The sequence below is a fragment of the Pezoporus flaviventris genome, unplaced genomic scaffold (genome assembly GCF_033815535.1).
Source record: "Pezoporus flaviventris isolate CSIRO_AGI_PZ_B2104156 unplaced genomic scaffold, CSIRO_AGI_Pfla_v1 ptg000037l, whole genome shotgun sequence".
In the NCBI taxonomy this organism is placed as follows: domain Eukaryota; kingdom Metazoa; phylum Chordata; class Aves; order Psittaciformes; family Psittacidae; genus Pezoporus; species Pezoporus flaviventris.
Genome location: NW_026892585.1, coordinates 22,404,196 through 22,425,145, shown reverse-complemented (window position 1 = coordinate 22,425,145; position 20,950 = coordinate 22,404,196). Strand labels below are relative to the sequence as shown.

Genomic DNA, 20,950 nt, shown 5'->3' with positions numbered 1-20,950 from the left:
ACACAGTGGTCTTAAAAATGAGTCACAGTGTAGGCAAAAGTGCTGTCAGGTTCTTGTATGGTTCACAATTTTCATGAAAAAGATGAATCAAACTGGTACAAGAGGCTTTTCTGCGTTTGCCACCTTTCTCTTCTAGTAAGAGCATTGTCATACACCCTCAGTTTCACATGACAAACAGACCAATTTTAATGCATACCCAATTAGTGATCAGTTAATACAACTTCAGTTATTCACCCTGAGGTTTTGCTGTAGCATAGCTGGCCACACAGAACTAAACACAGGCTTCAAATTCCCAACAGCCATTTGTAAATGAGTAACAAAGCCTCGAGTCCAGGCAGATGAACAGAGTGCTGCAAGTTCCCTGCAAGCTGTGACAGCTTGCCTTAAGGATTTCATTACAGGGAATTAAAATATTGACTTTTAAGCTCAAAGATCACTTTATTCTCCATTCATCTCATTTTGTGTATTTCAGTTAAATTCCACACAGAGGGTACAGATGACTTAAGTCCCTTTTAAATCAAAGTTGGATCTAAAATTTGAAAAGTTAATTTTTGAGTTTTAACTACACATTTGAAGTGACCTTCTGCCTTTTTTTCTTAATTCCAGTTGCTCTGTATTCTTCTCTCTGCTTCAAATACTCTGTTTTGCATTCTTCATAGAATAATGGATCAGAATAGCTACAAGACAAATACATAATGCTGGTTTTCATCTTGGAATATGGAACAGATACTGTATGAATAACATTCGGAACTGATCTTCCTCTCACACCCGAAGGAAACTGGCCTAACTGCAGTGATAAAATACCGCACCTAGGCGTTAAGGTTACCTTTGTAAACTCTAAATACTGAGATACTGCATTCTCTCTCACGACATCATAATCCTTTTTAAGCCTCTACAGTGAAGCCATGAAGAGGAAAGGTAGAAAAAGGGGAAGACAGTTGGCATTTCAGTTCAGGGAAGTAATGTATTACTTGCATTTACCTTCTGCAGCACATTAATCTGCTGCAGAACACTGACATTTGCCATGCACCCGAGCAACTACTGGGAACAGGTTCAAGTGTATATCTTGAACAGCATGTAGCTGTTTGTAGCTCCTTGACCATTAAACTCGATTCATTTTTTCTCACAGCTTTGATTTCAAGTAGAGTTATCCAAGCAGTAAGCATTTTTTTTCAATGGTATTTTGGTTGGGTGCTGTTGTTTCGGATTTTAAAACCGAATTAATTCTTAAGTTCTCACTGCAGTCAGGCCTGAACTCTCGCCTAGCTGCTTGAGTTTCTTCATCAGTTCCCAAACACTTGAGGATACCTGTCACTAGTTCAAAGCCATTTAATCTTAACCTCTGGTTTAACAGGGCAGGACACACATTCCACCAAACCCCAAACCAAGACCTTTCCTTCCCCCCACCCTCTCCCTGGGAAATTCAAGGATCCCACATGCCAGCCTCCCAGCACTGGGGATAAATTAGGACTCTGGAAAGAGACGTTTCAATCCATCACAGCATCAAGTTGCCCTCTTTGGTATGTAACAATTTCCCCGCTGCTGCTGCAAGTGCTTTTCACAACAGCAGGGCATTTTCAGGACAGTGACTAAACTGAACTGTTCAAGAAGCAAAATCCAAACAAACTTATCCCACACAGGTAACGCAGCACAGTCAGCACAGTGCTGTGTGTCATCTGGGCTGAGAATCTTGTGTCTGTCAGCATTTAAATCAAGGAAATCCATACCCATCACCATTTAAATCAAGAGGATGCTTTATAGCCATAGGGCAGCTTTATTAAGGCAATGCAACTCTGTCAGTTAGGGCCCTGACCTTCACAGTTTATAATGAAGCAAAGATACAATCTTCAGAAAATACACTGAAGTCACTAATCCCACATAACCCTTCAGAGAAGACTTAAGATTTCTACTCATTTCTAGATCAGTATAGGCCAGGCAGCAACAACAAAAGAGAACAAAACCTCATGAGGTACTTACTAGCCAACCAGACAGTCTTTCAGTGCCGTGTTCTCCTGCCGACACTTCACCACCATCAGAAAACCAGTTTCTTGACAGCACTTAGTAAATGCTAGGGAAAGAAAAGAAAACCAAAACTCACCAAGTTAGGAAATGACACTGGTAAAGAACTCCACCTGTGTGTGTACTCTCCCATATAAAAATCCACCTTCTTGTATCCTGGACGCTACTCCTAAAACACTAAGGAGGAAGCGATCCACACACTTCCTCACACTAAGGAGGAAGCTTCACACAACCCCTAGGTGAGGGTCACCTGCTTGTCCTTGGCTGTATTGGGATTTTGCTAAAACAGTTTACAACTGGAAGTATCATTTGCTAAAAGTGCTGATGACAGTTTTAAGTGTCCTGCAGTCAAAGTTACATATGTGCAAAACTCTGCAAAGAACTGATGTCTTATCTACCTCAAACATTACTTAGGAACACTTAAAACGTGCTTCAACACAGCACCTCACCTAACACCACTATGTGCTACCTGAAAATGTACAACTGAAGTATGCAAAAAATGAGTTTAAATTAAGCAGCTGATTACCAGTTGGGAAGACACTGTGACCTATGCTCAAAGGTATGCATTAACAACCCCACTTAGTTTCCAGGATTTTGTTTGGTATGTGTTTTAGCTTTAGACCTCAAGTCATCCAAATCCACATGCACACTTTGAGGATACTTCTGGCTACCCGAAGTTTACTCTGAACAATACAAGAAATGTGTTATCAGGTTATCAAAATGTTTCTTTGGCTTTTAAAGGTGAATCTGACATTTCTTCTGTTCTTTCCTGGACTGTTGACATTGAATGTCCCTACATCAGCATCTTTAAAAAAAAAAAAAATCATACCTCTGATCACATTTCTCAAAATGTCCTTTGTTTTCCCTGGAGAAAACCTCAGAAGCCTTTAAACGCTCATGGTTTGCATAGTGACCAGTTTGATTTCTGTTCTCTACAGGCACTTGTTTAAGTGCTGTGCTGGTTTGTACTAATCATCCCTTCAGGATGCTGTGAAGTCAGAAACGCCAGCAGGAGGTCCCTCTCACTCGTTCGCTCACCAGTCTCACTGGCTGAAGGCGCAATTTCCCGAGAACAAAACCCGAACTGCAATTGCAAACATCCCATGGCTTCAGGAGGCCCTGCTTGCAGTATGTGGCCAAGCACTGCCCTGAAGTGATAAAACTGCTTCCAGCTCTCTAGCTTTAACCTTACTGACACTTAACAACAGAGAGGAAGAATAGGAGCAGGTTAAAGGATACTAGGCATCCTCATATGAGCACACAAAACCTGATTATCCTGCTCTCCTCTCTTCCAGCACTTTAAAATCTCTCTGGCAGTCATGTAAGGAGTGGGGTATAAGACAGGTTTAGTTATAAATGTTTACCATAAACATGCTGGAGAATGTTGGTTTGTTTTTAATTAGGTTGTCTTGCCTCACAACCCTTTCATGAAAAACATCTCACTGCTAAGCAGCACAAAGAGTGTTAGAACTACTGGTTTGGAGAACAATCTCACAAAAAGTGCACAATAGTTCCAGATATAATCTCAAACCAAGAATTAATCTCTATCTCTGTAATCTTTACAATCACCACTCATTTCTCACTCAAGCAGTACCTGCACAAAGCTTTAGGGTACACAGCAAGACACCACAAACGGAGCAGATACGGAGGATATGATACAACCCCACTGTAGTTTAACACTTCAGCAGCTCTGAGCAGTGGTTGGAACACTCAGGAACCCTCAAACACTCAAACCAACCTCCTTCATGATACACCACAACATGATACAGAGAGTAGCTGCTCTTTCAGCGCACAATGCATCTTTTAGAAATCTTCTACATCCTCTAATCTTTAGCAAATGGCTTTCCATGACTATACAAGACCATGTCTGCTTTCTCCTTGCAAGCAGCAAGCTACTGAAACAAAACCTTAGGCATCAGTGAAATCAGACATAAATTTAGGCCAGTCTGCAAACTCACTGCAGAAAGAAATGTTTCAAACAAACGATCAAAGTTATCCCCACTATTTACAAATAAAAGCTGAATAAAAGGAGAGACAGAGCTCAACACAAGCGAAAACGCCTTGTCAGAAAGGGAAAAAAAAAAAGCTCATCCTTCACAAAATGAACCCTGATGAGGCTTTGCCAGGACAGCCACATATGTCCATCACCAAGTGCTCTGTGCACAGATAGGGCCAGATCCAGTACTGCGTCAGCAAGCTGCAGGTGCCTACCAGTTACCACGGAAACTGGCCACGGACCCCTCTCTCGTGACATCCTATCTGACACAGGTTAGCCCCACAGGCTCCTCGCCACACCACAGGCTGTGTTTAAGGGGATGCACACTGAGCAAAGGGCTCTTCTCAAGGCTGCAGCTCAGAAATAGTTCACTGACCAGTTCATTGCTGATTCGAGGCCAGGTTTCATCTTATTCCTCTCTCTCTCTCTCAAACAAAGCTTTGTGCGTCTGCTGCAAGGCAATTCCCAAAGTTTTGGGCACAGTTGCTGACCATTTTAAGTCTCCTTATTTTCACAGCATTACAGCCACACAGAGAGATTCTACCTGCTGAAGCAAGCTAGCTATTTAGTACCTTCTCTAAATCAAGCAAGTACGTATGGCCAGACAGTATCTTTGCCAAGACCAAGGTCTGTTTTCAACTGAACAGAAGCTGAACAACCGTATTTGAACATAGAGCAGTTCAGCTTTGCCAGTTTTCACATATAAAGCATATGTAAGTGATTTTTCTACGGAGGGAAGACCACTTTGCTCCTATGATTTTCAGGGACAGTGACAGCTTTGTGGCTGAGTCAGTGACAAGTGACCCCTCCATGGACTGACTCTTCAGCAGGGAGCACCTCAGGCCCTGAGCAGCTCTGGGAAGCTGCTCACTTTGGTCCTTGGCACCTCTAGATCCCCAATGGCCCAGGATGCAAAAGCTGTATTTCACTGGGTCTCTCCATCTCAACTTACGTCCTTGAGAAAGCAGGACATGGAGAACATGGAGAAACTCAGCTGCTTTTATAGATCCTGGCACATGCAGGGTCACAGAGCCTTTAAAAGGGAAGAAAGAGCTTTTAAAAGCCTTCTAAAATTATTTCTGACACTGTCTGGAAATGCATCATTATTTTTTATAAAAATCCTATTCAGAGATTTTGTATAATTTTGTTCAGATACAGAATTACAGAAATCATGTTGGAGGTATCAAGAATTATTTTTGAATGTCAGATTATTAATTAGCATGTTTGATGGTTGATTAAGAATTGCTTTAAGTTACAGAGTATTCTCTTATTAGAGCTTCTTTGATAATTAGCTAGAAGGTTGACACAGTAAAGAACTGTTCACCAAGATCTTTACATAAATCTCTGCTGAAATATAATCAGTATCTAAGAAGGATGTTTTTCTTTAGGGCTTTTAATAGCCTTTTCCCTCAACTCTGTTTTATGACTTTACTACAGGACAATATGGGAAGCAGATGGAAACTGAAGTGAAACTGGGCAGCAGTTCATTTATCTCAGAATGAAGACTCGACAGTTGATTTCCCCTGCCTATGCAAGCAGTCAGAGAGACGTGCAGTAATCAGCACACTAAAGTGTTGATTATCAGTTTTTACAAGATCAAATACATTACCAGAAAGTTAGTTACAGCAAAGTTGCATGGTATGGAGGGTGTCCACCAACAGATGACCTGGTACATAACACTTCTTAATTTAAAGACAAGAATATAAAAAGCTACGGTACTACTCGTTTTCATCTCAGAACATAGAGGTTCGAGAAGTATTTATTCTTATATGATGAAAATAAAAACTTGTAGGGCTTTGACTCAAAGGGACAAACCAACATCTGGCATAACACAGAGCCACATCTCTGCTGCACAAAGATAATGATTTTCTTCCAAGCCACTAAAGAAGACAAGGTTAAATTTAACACTCCTAACCTCAGTATCTGAAACCTACAAACAGTGGACAACAAAACCAAGGCACCATATTTAAAACACTACACAGCCTACAACCTCCCTCCACCCCAAGCAGAGGTAGGTTGGTCTCAGATTGTGTTTGTAGGGGATTTTTAAAACTAATCTTTTACTCTAAATACTTAAAAGATACTTCACTATCTCTTTCTGCAAACACAAAGGTCTCTCCATGTGCAAAGCAAGAGAAGAACGAAAGTGTTTGGTACTGACAACCAGCTGCACAGGAACTGTGTTGATAGAATAGTGCCAAGGGGTCCTTGTTATTCTTTTCAGTGTATGAACTGTAGGCAGTACAAAGACTATTTCTGAAGTTCATTTTTTACAGGTTCAGATTACAACAATACTTGGCAGTTTCATACTGATTCCTGTCACAAAGTGCTGTGCAATTATAATATTAGAACTGTAGCTTTACCAATCATAACTATGTATCTATTTTGCAGATGTCCTTGTACACAAAACAAATGAAATATTCCCCATTATCAAGATAAATTGATCCTCTCAGGTCTGGCTCCAGTTTATTTAAAGACTTTACAATTTTACTACTTAAGAGAAAGTCCTACAGAGGTGTTATCTCACCATTTATATTTTCTCAACACTTATGATACTGCTATCACACTCTTAAAATAAAAAAAAAGCTTGTATCGTGATCCGGACCAGGCTTGTGCTCTATTCCTGAGGTGGCTTTTTGCCTTTAAACAGAAAGGGAAATAGTTCTGTCCAACATTTAGGTAATTCCTTGAGCTCTGCCATTTGGTGGAGAAAAGATGCCCCAGTAACACTGGGGACTTGGGGGGGGTGATGGTGGAAGGAGGAGGAAACAGTTCTCCTTAAAATGTAAGCAAGTACAAGATTTTTAGATCTACATGTGTTAGATGTATATAAATATTAAAGTGATACAGAACATTATGAGCAATATTCAATGGTGAAGTTGTTCCTCTTTTTATTTTGGTATTAAATTGTGATTTACTAGCTTGTTACTTCGCAGTTACTCAGTATGCACAGAACAGATCACTGGTGAATTTAATGAGCCAGAGGAAGTAGTAGGGTGCACATGAAAAGCTTGTTTTACATTGTAGAGTGCGAGCTATTTGATATTTCTAACACAGTACAAAAGAAAGCTTCTCTGTAGATTGCTCATGGTTCAGTTAACATCACTGAATATCTAATACCTCCAACTCAATTAATTCTCACCTGATTAAGATCAGTCTGATATTCAAACTAAATCATCTCTCCAGTCAAGTAGAAATCAATATTTCTGATTTTACTTTTAAATTACAATAACAAATAAAATACATGCATAGTCAGTAAGCCAGGAATAGCTTTCCTATTCTAGTCTACTATGGCATGCATAACAGCTGATTAAAGAATTATTCTAATTTGAGGAACAATATATATAAGACAGATTAATTTGAATAGAGGGAGATAGCATGAAATAATTCAATGCATCTTATATAGGGCAAAGAAAAAAATTGACATAAAATAACCTTGATTCTTTGAAATTAACTTCTGTTATCAGATCAAACACTTTGTCTCCACAAGTATTCATTTGCTATAACATAAAAATAATCATATACTTTCCCTTTTCCTGCCCATCACCACCCCAAAAAAGCTGCTACATTTCAGCTTCTGTAGCTCCAACATACTGCTGAGGGCACCTGTATCTGTCCTGGGGCAGATGATCAATATGCAGTAGCACACAACACAGGACTGGGGAGGACGGACAATTCCAGGAATTTCAGGAAAGGGATATTCACTGTGTTAAAGATCTCTCCTATGCAACCTTTTCCAGGGTGCACTCAGCACTGAACCCCAGGACAGTAGACCCTTACAGTGAAGAATTTCTTCCTTATATCTAATCTACATCTATCCTTTTTAAGTTTCAAGCCATTACCCCTTGCCCAGATAGCATAACTGTGATCTGCAGAGGAAGAATGTATCCACAAAACCCAAGAACTGTTTCTATAAACACATTTCCTTGGGGTAAAGAATACAAGTTATATCCTAGAAAGAAATCTGAACGCTTTGCTTTAGAGGACATATACAGATGGCAAACTAACACATGGAATTGGACCAAGGGCCCGTTTGTCCTGTGTACCATCTTTCTCAGAAGCAAGTAATAGCTGCTTCAGAAAGAGGTGCCAGAAAGTCTACGTTACAGAAGAACATTTTCTTCCTAACCCCTACCAACTATGAGCTTGGCTTATACCTTGAAGCATAAAGTTCTCACCTGCCTCTCAAAACCCTTCCACAATGGGTCTTATCTGACGAGCCTCCAAGAGAAGAAGAGGAAGAAAGAGATTAAAAACCAGCCCAATACCAAAGGCACATGCTAGCCTGAATATCCCCAGCACCTGTCAGCCTCTTCAGTTTAAGTCCTGCTGAAGTCCCACCTACTGCAGTTGTGGTTATCTGTGTCATACCATGGATGCCTTTTTCATTAGCAAGCTTTCAAAATCCGGCTGCAAAAATTAATTGGCCTCCAAGTATCCCTCCGCTGGATGTGGAACAGGCCAAAGCAGCGGGGAGGAAAGGCACTGCACAGGTCAAAAATGTTTGGGGGCTGGTTTTTGTTTTCAGAACTATCCAGGTACTGGCTCTGTAAATGCCACTTGGAAGCAAGTCTTCAAAGTTTTCAAATCTAAAATGCACAGATATTACATGTCTCTGGGTTTGGTCAACTGCCCACACCTGGCAAGAACATTTATTTTCTGACATTACAGCTGAGAAGGGGCTTTCCAAATGAATACAGGAAACCAACGGCTTATTTAAACTTGATTTCAAAAGTCACAGGAAAAAATAAGTTGGTTTTTTTTTTTTCTTTATTTGTGGTGTTTGTTGGTTTTTTTTAGAAACCACAGTATCATACCAGTTTTGAACACTCCTGTAAGGCATGTACGGATTCTCCAGCATCACTCAGTTCAAAACAGAAGTTGCTGCTCAGCTGCTTGTAGACATAGAGAAGGCCGAGGTACTCAATGAGTTTTTAGCCTCAGTCTTCACCAACAAGAGCTCCAGCCATACTGCCCAAGCCACATAAGGCAAAGGCAGTTACTGGAAGAATGCAGAACTATCCACTGCAGGAAAACATAAGGTTTGAAATCATTTAAGGAACCTGAAAGTGCACAAGTCCATGGGACGTGCCGAGGTGCATCTTCAGGTCTTGAGGGAACTGGTGGATGAAGTTGCCAAGCCATTACCGTATTTGAGAAATGCAGGAAAGCTCCTGCTTAGTGGAAAGGGGGAAATGTAACCTCCATTTTTAAAAAGGGAAACAAAGGAAGACTCAGGGAACTACAGGCCGGTCAGTCTCACTTCAGTGCCCGGCAGGATCATGGAGCAGAGTAAAGTAATTAACAGACACACACATGCAACCTCAAGGTGCTTCTCAGCTCCTAGTTCTGCTGCTTGGGCAGGGACAGGTCACCTCTCCTCATTCTCTGTTTCTGTATTCGTGCTGCACACATGAGATCTGAGGCAAGTGACTTTTGGGGGTGAGGCTTCGAAAGATTAATCTTTGTTTTCAGTCTGATAAAGATTCCAAAGGCACACAATCCGCTTTGACTGGGGAAGTGTTTTCCCAAGTAATACAGAGCTGGGAAAGATGTTTCTTAAAAAATGTACACCTTAAAATATCAGATGATCCTTTCCCGATGAAATGCTATGGTAGGCATTATTTGTAGTAATATGCATTTAGTCACAGAATTTTGACAGAACTTGGACTTCAACAGCAAACAGAGCTTTGGCACAGATGATGCTGAGGACTATCTGTCTGTTAGCTTTACTGTGGAGGGCATGAGCTTGACCTGATCTGATCTCACATCCTGGATTTCCAGACTTGTATGCACGTGTATACACACATCTTTATAAATATATGCACATACACACACTTACTTTTTTTTGCCCCAACACACAGAAATACAGTACACTGTCACATTTATGAAGCAAGTTCCAGCTCTTTCAGGGCTAAGGGACAAAACCGCCTGCCTCTGACTAAGCACAACACTCAGCACAGCAGTACAAGGAGGGTTATGTTGTCAGAAGCCAGAAGAGAAATAGCAAAGGCATAACTATTATGTATAAGGCTTTACAGTGACTGTACTTTGTCAGGCAGGGCAGGTTTAGGTGCTCAAAGATGAAAATGTGCTGGGTTAGCCAAATAGATTTGTTAAGAAAAGCAGAGCTCCTTTTCTTCCCACTGAAATTATGAAGAAAAAATAATGTCTTTTTAAGCAAAGTAAGCACATTGCTGCGAAAGTTTCCTTGGGTAGATCATGATTTGTCTACTGAAGATACTTGATTTAGGAATGTTCTGGTCAAGTACAAGCACTGCCTTCTATGTAAGGTTTCAGGTAAAGCATGCCCAGTGAGCACAGCCACCTAGTTGAACTGCACTATTCCTAAAGAACTGCTTCCTTTATAGCTGCCTTGATTTCATTTTCCTCCCACCCTGCAGTAAGTATCCCTGACATCAAGCATTACTGTACTGGGTGCTGGAAGAGGCAGAACTGGAACAAATGCAAGTTCCCCCATGGCTACTGTCTGTCACTGCCTGCTTTTATATAAAAAAGTGCATCCAACTTGAGCTGCACAGAGAACCCTCGCCGCTGTGCATCCTCCCGCCTCCTCTGGGACCTGCAGAGCCACTCAAGGACAGTGAGAAGTTAGCATAACAGATGATCAAAAGAAACAACATCCCCCTCCCTGTGTCCCACAGTGACTGACTCCTCAGCTGAACTCCAAAGCTGAAGAGAAAAAAAGCGGTTTATAAGAGACAGAATGGCAGAAATAGCAATAACCTCCTTCTGCCACACGGTGGAGATAGAGCAGGTCATTTACGGACCTCTTGACGAGGCAATTACACAAATATTCCACCACACCAGCTCTCACAGTGTGCTGCTTCAGGGATAGCTTTTCCCCCCTCAGTTCAATTTACCGTATTTCCAAAAGGATGATTTTAACTCCAAGTTCCAATACCGAAGTTGGAAGTAGCAGCAGTAGTTCTCTCTCCTCTGAACATCCTCTAAGCAAAAGTGAAACTGTCTTCAGGGATCCAGATGGGGAGTGGCAGTGGGATGGGGCATACAGAATAGGATCAAAATTTCAGACCTTCTCATAGACATTAAACCGAAGAGATAATGACAAGGCTATTTAGAACAATGCAAGACTGGCAGCTTATTACATAAAACCTTACTTGGAGCAGTTCTGTTGTGGATCAAAAGCTTGCCTAAAGAGAGCAATCAGCTGTTGCTTCTAGAAGGGAGGAGAACGAAGTCCTAAAAATGATCAACCCCCTCTCCTCTAACCTGCCACGTCTTCTGTTCTGATGCATTGCTCCCATGAATCATTCTCTGACCAGCACATTGGGCATAGACATCAATCATCAGAGAAGGGAGAAGGCAGAACTGAAGACATACAGCTCTGCTGATAAAGTCACTGGTTTTGACAAGGAAGCATCAGGCTGAACCCTGATGTCATGCCCAAGCATACAGCAGATACAACCAAGGGATGCTTCTGTTATGCTACTACCTGTTGGAACCAAACAGTACCAGGCCAAAGCATTATACCTGTATAAGGGGGTGTAATAATAGACCTGATTCAATAGAGCAATGAAGAAATGAGGCCATTTCTCCAAAGCAAAGGTTCTAATTTTGATGACTGTTCAATTAAATACTTGTTGACAGAGGGTTTACAAACAAGCCTCTGACAAATCCACAACGCAAACCAAAATCCACCAGGAACTAGCAGCTATGAAAGTCCCTCAAAGAGGAAGAACTGTTCTTCAGTGTAAAGCTTAATGGACAAATAGCATAAAAATCTGTGTAATGCCAAAGACTTCCCTGGGACAAATCCAGACCTAGTTTGGTGTAACAAAGCCTTGGGGACAGCGTTCTAACTTCTAACAGCTGACTATACTGTGTTCCTCAAGCTGTACTTCTACATGTACTGAGGACATGTACACAGGTACTCAAGCTTGGCAGCAGGTGCTTGTTTAAGTACATCTACTCTGCCTGCTCCAAGTATCTTGTTTCTGATACAAAAAGATTTGAGAGTAATACAGTCTCAACACTGTTATAAAAGAAACAGCAAAAATAAACACTTAAATGTGGTTTCCATATTTAGAAAAAAAACCCCTGCTCTTTAAAAAAAAATATTTAGTGATTCTTCAAGCAAGGGGGTATATATATATATATATATATAATACATATATGAACAAGTATTAGCATGCATCTGCTAAAAAAATATTGGCAGCGGAGACATTAAAAGTTTAGATGAGGAAAAAATATATATGTATATGATACTTCGTACAAAATATCGTATGCTACCCAAACACAAGAGAACTGCTCTGGTATTGTCAACTGCTTTCTAAAGAAGGAAACAAAGTTTGCTTCTAACAAATTCAGCCAGGGCTCAAGCTGCTGTAAAGCAAGATGTGACAGAAGACCCAGTGACAGCTGAGGACACTAAGAATTCAAAGCATCATCAGTGGCAAAGACACCAGCAGAAACTGAGGATCTTAATGCTGCCATTACTGTGGCCTTCTCAGTAGAGCTAGTACATCACTGTCTTAACTTTTGGTCTCTCACGTCTGATTAGGACTGAAAGCTCTTTGGAGTGCATCCTGACTTCTACATAAGGATCTTTTCCAGCTTATGACCTCTCAGTGCTGTGACTGCATGACAGCAAGTACATTGGTACACTTTAATTACAAGAACACAACCTGGCTAAAAATGTTCCCTCCATTTTCCGGGTTCTGAACTAAATGAGCTTTATCCACTGAATGCAGATGTACACATGCCTCCACCACCACAGATCTGTCAGTATGGAAGTTTTCCCAAAGACTTCTCTCACCTTTATTCTGAAAAAAAAAACCAAACCAAAACCCCAATCCTCCCAAAAGCTAGCATATGCTGTATTAATGTAAAACCCCTAGAGGGCAACTCAGCTTCAATTTCAACCTGCATAAATATTCAGCTTTTTAACTGGTTTACAGATTATGTAAACTATTTCCTTCAACCTTGGGCTTTTTTTTCCTCATTTAAAAGAAATGAATCCTTTTCATTATCAAATCACACTACTGCTGCCTATTTAGTGTAAGCTAATCACCACTGCCGACCCAGAGACAGAGTTCTCAACCCAACAAAGCTCAAATGTGTGCAAAAGAGAACAATAAAGAAAACATATGCAAGGGCCTCATTTAAACAAAGACAGAAAACAAGCATATGAATGTCTGAAATCACGCTCTTTGCATTAAAGACCTTTAACAATACATCTTGTTTATTATTCAGCTTAGTATTAATTTATTGCATGGCATCTGTTTTCTTATATAGCAGGCTGGTTGCAAGTCTCAGATTTAGGGATTTAAGTTTATACTGTTGGCATTATTTGCCTATTTTCCTCTACATACTATGATTTAAGCCTTATGTAAGTATTTGAGGACACACACACGAAAAGTGATGAAACAGGAAAAAAGATGTCAAATTAGCCATGGAAGAGAGCTTCATTTATTCTTCAGTCTTCAACTGAAGCCCAGCTCTGCTGCTAGTGGTGAAAATAAAACAACAGACAACCAGGAAGTAATTTGTGCCATGAAAGTGAAAAACCTTCACTTAATTCCAAATGTTCCCCCCAGATTTTAAAATTGCTAACTCCAATATCTGACTGAGCCTTGTCTGCAATGAAGCAGCAGGCATCAACTGCCTTGCCCCTGCTTTCCACCCAATCTTGGTGGGAGTTGAAAGGCACTTCGTAACCTGCCAGTCCACATGCTCACAGGACCTGCAGACACACTGATGTTTAACATTAGAGGAGGCACTAACAAATCACAGGACTCTCAAGTGTCTCAAGATAGGCAGGAAGAAAACAGCTCAAGGGAATCCTTCACAAATGCTCACAAAGCCCAAGGGTTTCTACATGGCTTCTGCAGGAACTCAAATACCCTAACAAAAATTCGTAACATAGTCCTCCTTGCTTTATGCATACTAATGCAATGCCACTTATATAGTGACCATGATAGCTCTCTTCCAGATACGATCTTACCCTCATTTACATGTGCTAACAGAGACTAAAAATGACTACCAGTGGAATTCACTTTACCTAATTTTAGCTGCCCAAAATTTACATGTCTCACCTAAAGCTGATCCTGGGAGTACCTTGTTGTCCTTGACACAAAACTGAGAGACAGAGTGCAAGCTACTTCCAGAATGCAGTTAGGGCTCACCTAAGATTTAAATAGGACGACTGGTGTAGACTAGACATAACTTTCAGATGACTAGAACTGGGATGAAATGTCTCCCCCCTCCTACATGACTTAAGAAAAAATCATAAAGGAGAAGTTCAAGGAGTCCACCTAAGTCTCCAAAGGTAGTGCTCCACTCACAAGGGTCCCCTCTCTGAACACTGCAGAACAGTATGAAGTAACTGCTGCCCCACTGGAGCTTTGAAAGACTGCAGAAGGGAGAAGAGCATGACTAGACACTTTCTTATTCAGATTCAACCCCACTGATTGCTTGAAATAAATTGATCATTCTGACTTTTTGCCACAAGTTCAGCTAAGGCTTACAGACTCGAGTGCTGGAGAACCATTAGTACAAAACTTGCCCAAGTTAAAAAGTTAACAGTGCAATCAGTTAGCGTGGACACATAAACGACTCATTACTATTGCACTCTCTTTATGGATGCCCACAACACATGGCAGAACCTGAATTTCAGTACACCAACTTTGTAATCAAATTTAAGATACTGACTGTATTACATTAGTAACTAGGCAATTCTACCTGCTTCACATAAAGCTGTTGTAGACATTGGTTCAATTTAGCCTTTATGTGAAATGTACCTAGGCAGACCTGAAATATGGTCATGCAAACACTAAATTACCTTCAAGTGCTTTTAACACACTCATAGAGGTGATCTCTTCCCCCTCCTTCTTACAGCGGCTGAATTAGCTTTCAGGCGAGTCAGGTCATTGCAACTCAAGCACTAGGGCAAGGCAGGTCAGTAACATCAGCTCTGGAACAAACAGCACTGCACTGAGACTGCTGCTTATGCCTCAGAATTAATAAACTCTTGTGAACTACAAGCCTTGGGTAAGACCAGGAACCCAAACTAGGTTGCAGTAATAGAACTGCTGCCTGTGGAATGTTGCACTGTTTCCTAAGCTCAACTAGTTATCGTCTAGAAGAGAACTTCATTCTGTGGTCATGCCAATCCAGCAGTTTTCCAGAGAGACAATAACATATTTTTGCATTTAAAAATCCACCATGGAAACTTACCTTTCATTAACAGCAGCAGTAATAGGATACTAATTAAATTCAGGTACATAAATGCATGTTGGAATATGTAAGTTGTTATCTAGAAGAGAATGGAACCAGCATATTTAACTTCAGCAAAAAATAAAAAAAAAATTCCTGCACTGATATTTAAACAGCAAGAGAAGAGAAGACAACAGGAACAATTCATCTGAATTACTGGGCTGCTGGAAGAAATCAGCTAAAGCAAAAGTTGTCAGCTCTGTTAAACATCTTCCTTCTACAGAACTGCAAACACTTATTTATGGGGCTTGCAATCTACTAAGTGTTCTCTGCCCAACAATGAATGTTTCTCAAAAGTTTATGGTCAGTCAGTAACCATTATTTACATCAATATGATTGAAGAGTGAAGAGGACAGATTCCCCAAGCAGTATTCTGTTTTAAAACAACTGCTGAAGTTTCACAGTTACTTAACGGATGAAGTGTACCAAAATGAACTTAAACAATAGCCTTGCTGAAGCAAGAGGATTCTTTTCCACACCATTCTCACACCCCACAAAGGACTTCAACTTCCTCAAGCTGTTTTAAATGTATAAAATGAAAAAAACCCAAACCATCACATATACATGCATATGCTTTTAATTTTCCAACTAAGTGTAAGATGAAGACACCTCTTACGAAAGGAAAGCTGAACTATTAGCACTATTACTCAATGGTAATGAAGCATCATTGGATGTAGATAATATATTTTAAATACAGGACACTGGACAGAAGTCACTGAAGACACTACAGAAACTCTGAGCTCTGTTAGTATCCTCTTAAAAGATTAATTGTTAATTACTAATTAATTAGTAAGTAAATCTTTGGTTATGTAACCATAAGCAGTATACAGTTTTTTATTTTCTATATTCTATGGAAGGCAATGGTAAGTTTCTGTTTATTAACTGGACACATGTTGAAGCCTACACTAACATAACAACACGGAGCACTGCCTGTAAACATTATGGACTGGCAGAATTTTACCCTGAACTTCAGAGTTTTACCATGAAGATGGGCATAGCTAGAAGGAATATTCCCATCTGAATCCTGACATGCTTGCCCTGCTGCACTGGGTCTCACTCAGCATGCCACGTTTCTTTAACCATGTTGACTTTTGCTTTCAAGTATCTCCCTCACTGGCGTGCTCTGCAATCAGGAAAGAAACAGAATGGATGTTTCCTGCACTGTTGGGGTAGGAAATGGGATGGCACGCAAGCAGGCACCATCTTCTCCTGGTTACTATTGTACTATCGCCATAACCAAAGTGGGTATTACAGATAAATTAATGCTTGTGCAAATCTTGTAATACATGTTTTTTTCCGTATTTGGGAGCTCAAATTCTTCAGCAATGTTACTTTTGTTATACTTCTTAAACAATTAACAGAAAGTATACTGTAGATTGGAGAGTTCATGCACATTAAGGAGGAGCATTAAAAAAGAACACTCAAAATACAAAGAAACAAGCGGTAGAAATCAGGACAGATGAGGAGTGACAAAGATTATTTACACTGGAAAAAATAAAGAGTACTTTTCATCACTGGCCTTATGAATTGTTTTGACTGGTCTGTCAGATTCACTGTAGGAAATTATTACTACCCCAAAGGCAGAAAAAAAAGAAGTAATGGGCAACAAAGTATAGTATTTGAAGTCATTCTTCTTTACTAGAGATCATTTTTTCAACCTGAAAGCACTAGTTCTCCCTAGTTAGTTCCTCTCTAAACATCATTTTTTAAATTGTGACATTAAGTTTTTGTCTGGTTTTCTTTCTTCCTTTATTTTCAATTTTCCATTCTCACAAAAATAACACTATAGAATGTCAGGGTCCAACACCTTCCCTAAGCCACCTCAGAAATTCAGTGGTATAAACAGCTTTCCAAGATGGTTAGCGAACAAGGCTTTTATTTTCACTTTGCTTTCCGCCATTTTTGCCTTTTTTAGATAAAACAGATTGTTCTATTTCTTCCATTCAAACTGCTACTTTTGGTCAGACCACTACTCAGAATCGCCTGAATGTCTGAGAATATAAATGACTTGATACACAAATAAAAGTTAGTTTAGACATTTAAGAAACCCCAAAACTTAGGGAAAAAAAAAAACAAAACCAAAAAAAAACCTCACCATGCTTTCAACAGTAAAAAATAACTAAGCATTGGAACAGCCTGTCTATAGAAGCTGCAACATAATTCAGGCTACAGGACAAACACAGGGATGATAGCTATGGCCACAAGATAAGATGATGGCATAAAGAGTCTTCTAAAAGTCCTTTCCAGCCCTGCACTCCTCTTATGCTTGATTGATTCCTCTTTTGCTTGACTGATTGAAGTGATTTTCTAGAGCACTCAGGTTTGGCAGCCTTTCTATGGAACTGAAGCTAATACTATTAAAGCACAGTTAGAACAGCTAGACTGCATCAAGAAATTCTGCTTTCAACTCTCTCTTATGTGCTTGCACTTCCTATACATTTCCCACATTCAGAAGTCCTTTGCGCCAACATAAGCTGCGTCTCCATGAAATGACTTCTAGGTCTGACAGTCTACAGCCACAGGTGGTATTACATCTCAAGCCACACCTTTGCAGTGCTTTTTCACCAACTTCACAAGTATCCCATTACAGCAAGCGTATTATCTTATTTCTGTCACCAAGAAACAAAGCAAGACCTGTATCAAGCCAGGTATACAAGTGTAACAATGAGTTTATACACATAGTCAGACTGTATGATGTAGTGTTTCAGAAAGAACTATTTAAATATCCTTACAATATGCTCCTGATCTGGATGCTTGGAAGGTATATTTAGTTTCTATTTTTAGAGGAAGGAATAGAAAAATTACTAGATACTTTCTTGAAAGATTCTTGATCACAGACAGGAAGAAAGAAGTATATAAAGTGCAAAACACTGTATGTGATAAAATGCATACAAGTAAATCCTGAACTTGATATTAGAAAGAAAAAAAAAAAGAAAAAAAAAGGCATTTACAGCTTATAAGAAACCTTTCATTAAATTCATTTTAGGAAAAAGGTATGAAGGCATATCCTTTAATACCATAATTAAAAGTCCAAAATTTCCTACAACTATTTCAAGTCCTTCCCACTACAGTGGATAGCAAGAGAAGAATCTGCTCACTCCATCCAAGGGAAATTTTCATTCACTATTCTTCTACAATATCACCTTCAAAATTCCTAATGTAAACTCCTATCCTACTCAGGATGATTACCGTCCAGCCCTTATACGATTCCTTTCAAATCCTTTACTATCATCCCTCTCAAATCAAGCATGTAGCAGCTAAATTGTTTTTCTCGTTCCCTGATCATCAATTTAAAGCCTCACCCATACCTCCAAAGCTCTGTACAGCTCTAGTATTCCCTGTCCATCCCCCTTCACATCCTCTGACCAGCTCTGTAGCTCTTGATGCCTCAACCAAAACACTTCTCACCTTCTGTCACATACTTACACTTCAAATGAAGGCACCTACACTGATCATATGCAGCACACATTCTGGGTGCTCTTTCTGCAAGTCTGTTAAAATTCAGAAGGATGGCAACAAAGCACAAATGTTTTTTATGACCTTTTATTATTGTAGCCTTAACTCCCAACTTAGGCATCAGACCTGTAAGTACAACATTCTTCAGAGTACAGATTTCCCTACTCTTCCTATGCAACAGCACAAAGACAACTATTGAAAAACAATTAGAATAGCAACAAAACAAAATCTGAGGGTGGGAAAGAGGAGGATTATTTTCTGTTGCTATTATTAAAAGGACCTGAACAATAACATACAAGAATGTGGTTTTATTCAGCAACAGGCAACATTGTTTCTACTTTTAAAAGTTGTGCATTGCCAGCATTGTTACCACAGGATCCATTAACTTCTGTATCAAGGAGTACGTGGGGGAGGGACAACTCAATTTAAGCGAAGCAATCTTTAGAGTTATTGCTCCACATGGAAAAAGTTGTTTAAAAGGTTTTCATCCCAAAAGAGGCTGAAAATTTGACATTTCATTAAACACACCCTGACATTTCCAGAACACCAAGAAGCATGAAGAACACTTAGTCCACCACATCTTGTTGAAAGAGCACTTATTTGCCAAACTGTATTTCAACTTTAACTTGCCTAGTAAGGCCTGTGGTTCCTGTCTATTTTTTGTGACTGTCTCTGTTGAATCATAATACTCCACACACAGGTATGTACAACAGTATAGCTCTCCAGTCTACAGGAAATAACGTAGATCAAAACTACAACTCTCATAATGCACTGTCTCATAAAAGCAAAGGATATTAGATAAAACTGCAATACTATTCTGATTCCCATTTAGCTCGACTGGAATTAATACTTCCAGTTGCTGTGATCTGGACGAGCAATTTTCTTTGGCAAATACACTTGCCAACTTCATGTGTTTTCTAAAGAATGGTGGACAGAAGTTTTCCCCTATTACCTTACCCTCAATATCCTACATTCTTTACAAGGTCAATACACTGCTTGTAGGCTACCTCAAAGCTCATTATTTTTTGTATTTCTGAACACACAGTAGCTGTGTCTTGGCCAAGCTAAGTTCTGGTTTCCACTGCTGAACCTAATGGTATCTACACAACACATTTTGACTCCAACATCTGAAAAATAACCTATTTTCTGTGTGAAAGTAACCCCAGGGTAATATTCATAATTCATATACACTATAAATATTTATACACATGCAACAGGAATATAGCACAGCCTCTTAAAAGTAATAGATATATTTACATAAAGTGCTGTGTTACTGCTGAATGTAGTATCTAAGAGGGGTTTATAATCCAAAACTGCAAAGCAACTACTTAATACATCATTAAGGACATGCAGCTAACGTAATAGCGTAAGTTACCATAAGTCACATATGCTGCCATTAGCAATGCATTGCTATGTGCTACTATACCACAGTAATACCATACTTTATGTCATGGTTTAAACCCAGCTGGTAACTAAGTACCACACAGGCACTCACTCAGCAAAAGAATGTAAACCCCGTGGGTTTTGATAAGAACAGTTTAATAACTAAAGTACAACATAACATTAGTGCTACTAATAATGATACTGGAAATAACAAGGGGAGAGAGTATAAAGCTAAAAGGGGAAAAGGAAAAAAAAACCAACAAAAAAACAGCAGTGATGCACAGTATAATTGTTCACCACCCGCTGACTGACACCCAGCCTGATCCCAGCAGCAATCGGGGCCTGCTGGGTGACTCCCCCAGTTTATATGCTGGACGTGACATGCTGTGGTATAGAACACCCTTTTGGCTAGTTTGGATCAGGTGTCCTGTCTCTGCTCCCTTCTGGCTTGTTGAGCACCTCCTCACTGGCAGAGCATGAGACTGAAAAGTCCTTGATCAGGGTAAGTGCTACTGAGCAACAACTAAAACATCGGTGTGTTATCAGCATTGTTCTCAGACTGAAAACAAAACAGCGCTGCACCAGCTACTAGAAAGAGAATTAACTCTATTTCAGACAAAAAACAGGATACTGTAATACTCTAATACATAAGCTATGGTATCTGCAGGTTATCACCACCAACAATGGATAAAAAAAAAACCCTACAGACTCCTAAGTGTGCCCTCACTTGCTAGCAGTAAGAATGACTGACACAGAAAAATCAACATGTGTCAACTGGGAAAGAAAACTATGAAAATCAGCAAATAGTGTATATAACATCTTGGAAAAGATACAAAT

General features: G+C 39.8%; 1 protein-coding gene across 1 annotated transcript in view; it reads right to left on the bottom strand.

Moving 5' to 3' along the window:
• Positions 1–413: 413 nt before the first annotated feature.
• CMC1 (C-X9-C motif containing 1) overlaps positions 414–20,950 on the bottom strand; it is a 41,756-nt gene continuing 21,219 nt past the window's right edge. Inside the window, exons 3-4 of the mRNA XM_061465006.1 lie at positions 1,978–2,068; positions 414–677 (exon numbers count right to left, since the gene is read on the bottom strand). Coding sequence (XP_061320990.1) covers positions 563–677; positions 1,978–2,068 — 206 coding nt within the window. The 3' untranslated portion in view covers positions 414–562. The remainder of the gene's footprint in view (positions 678–1,977; positions 2,069–20,950) is intronic.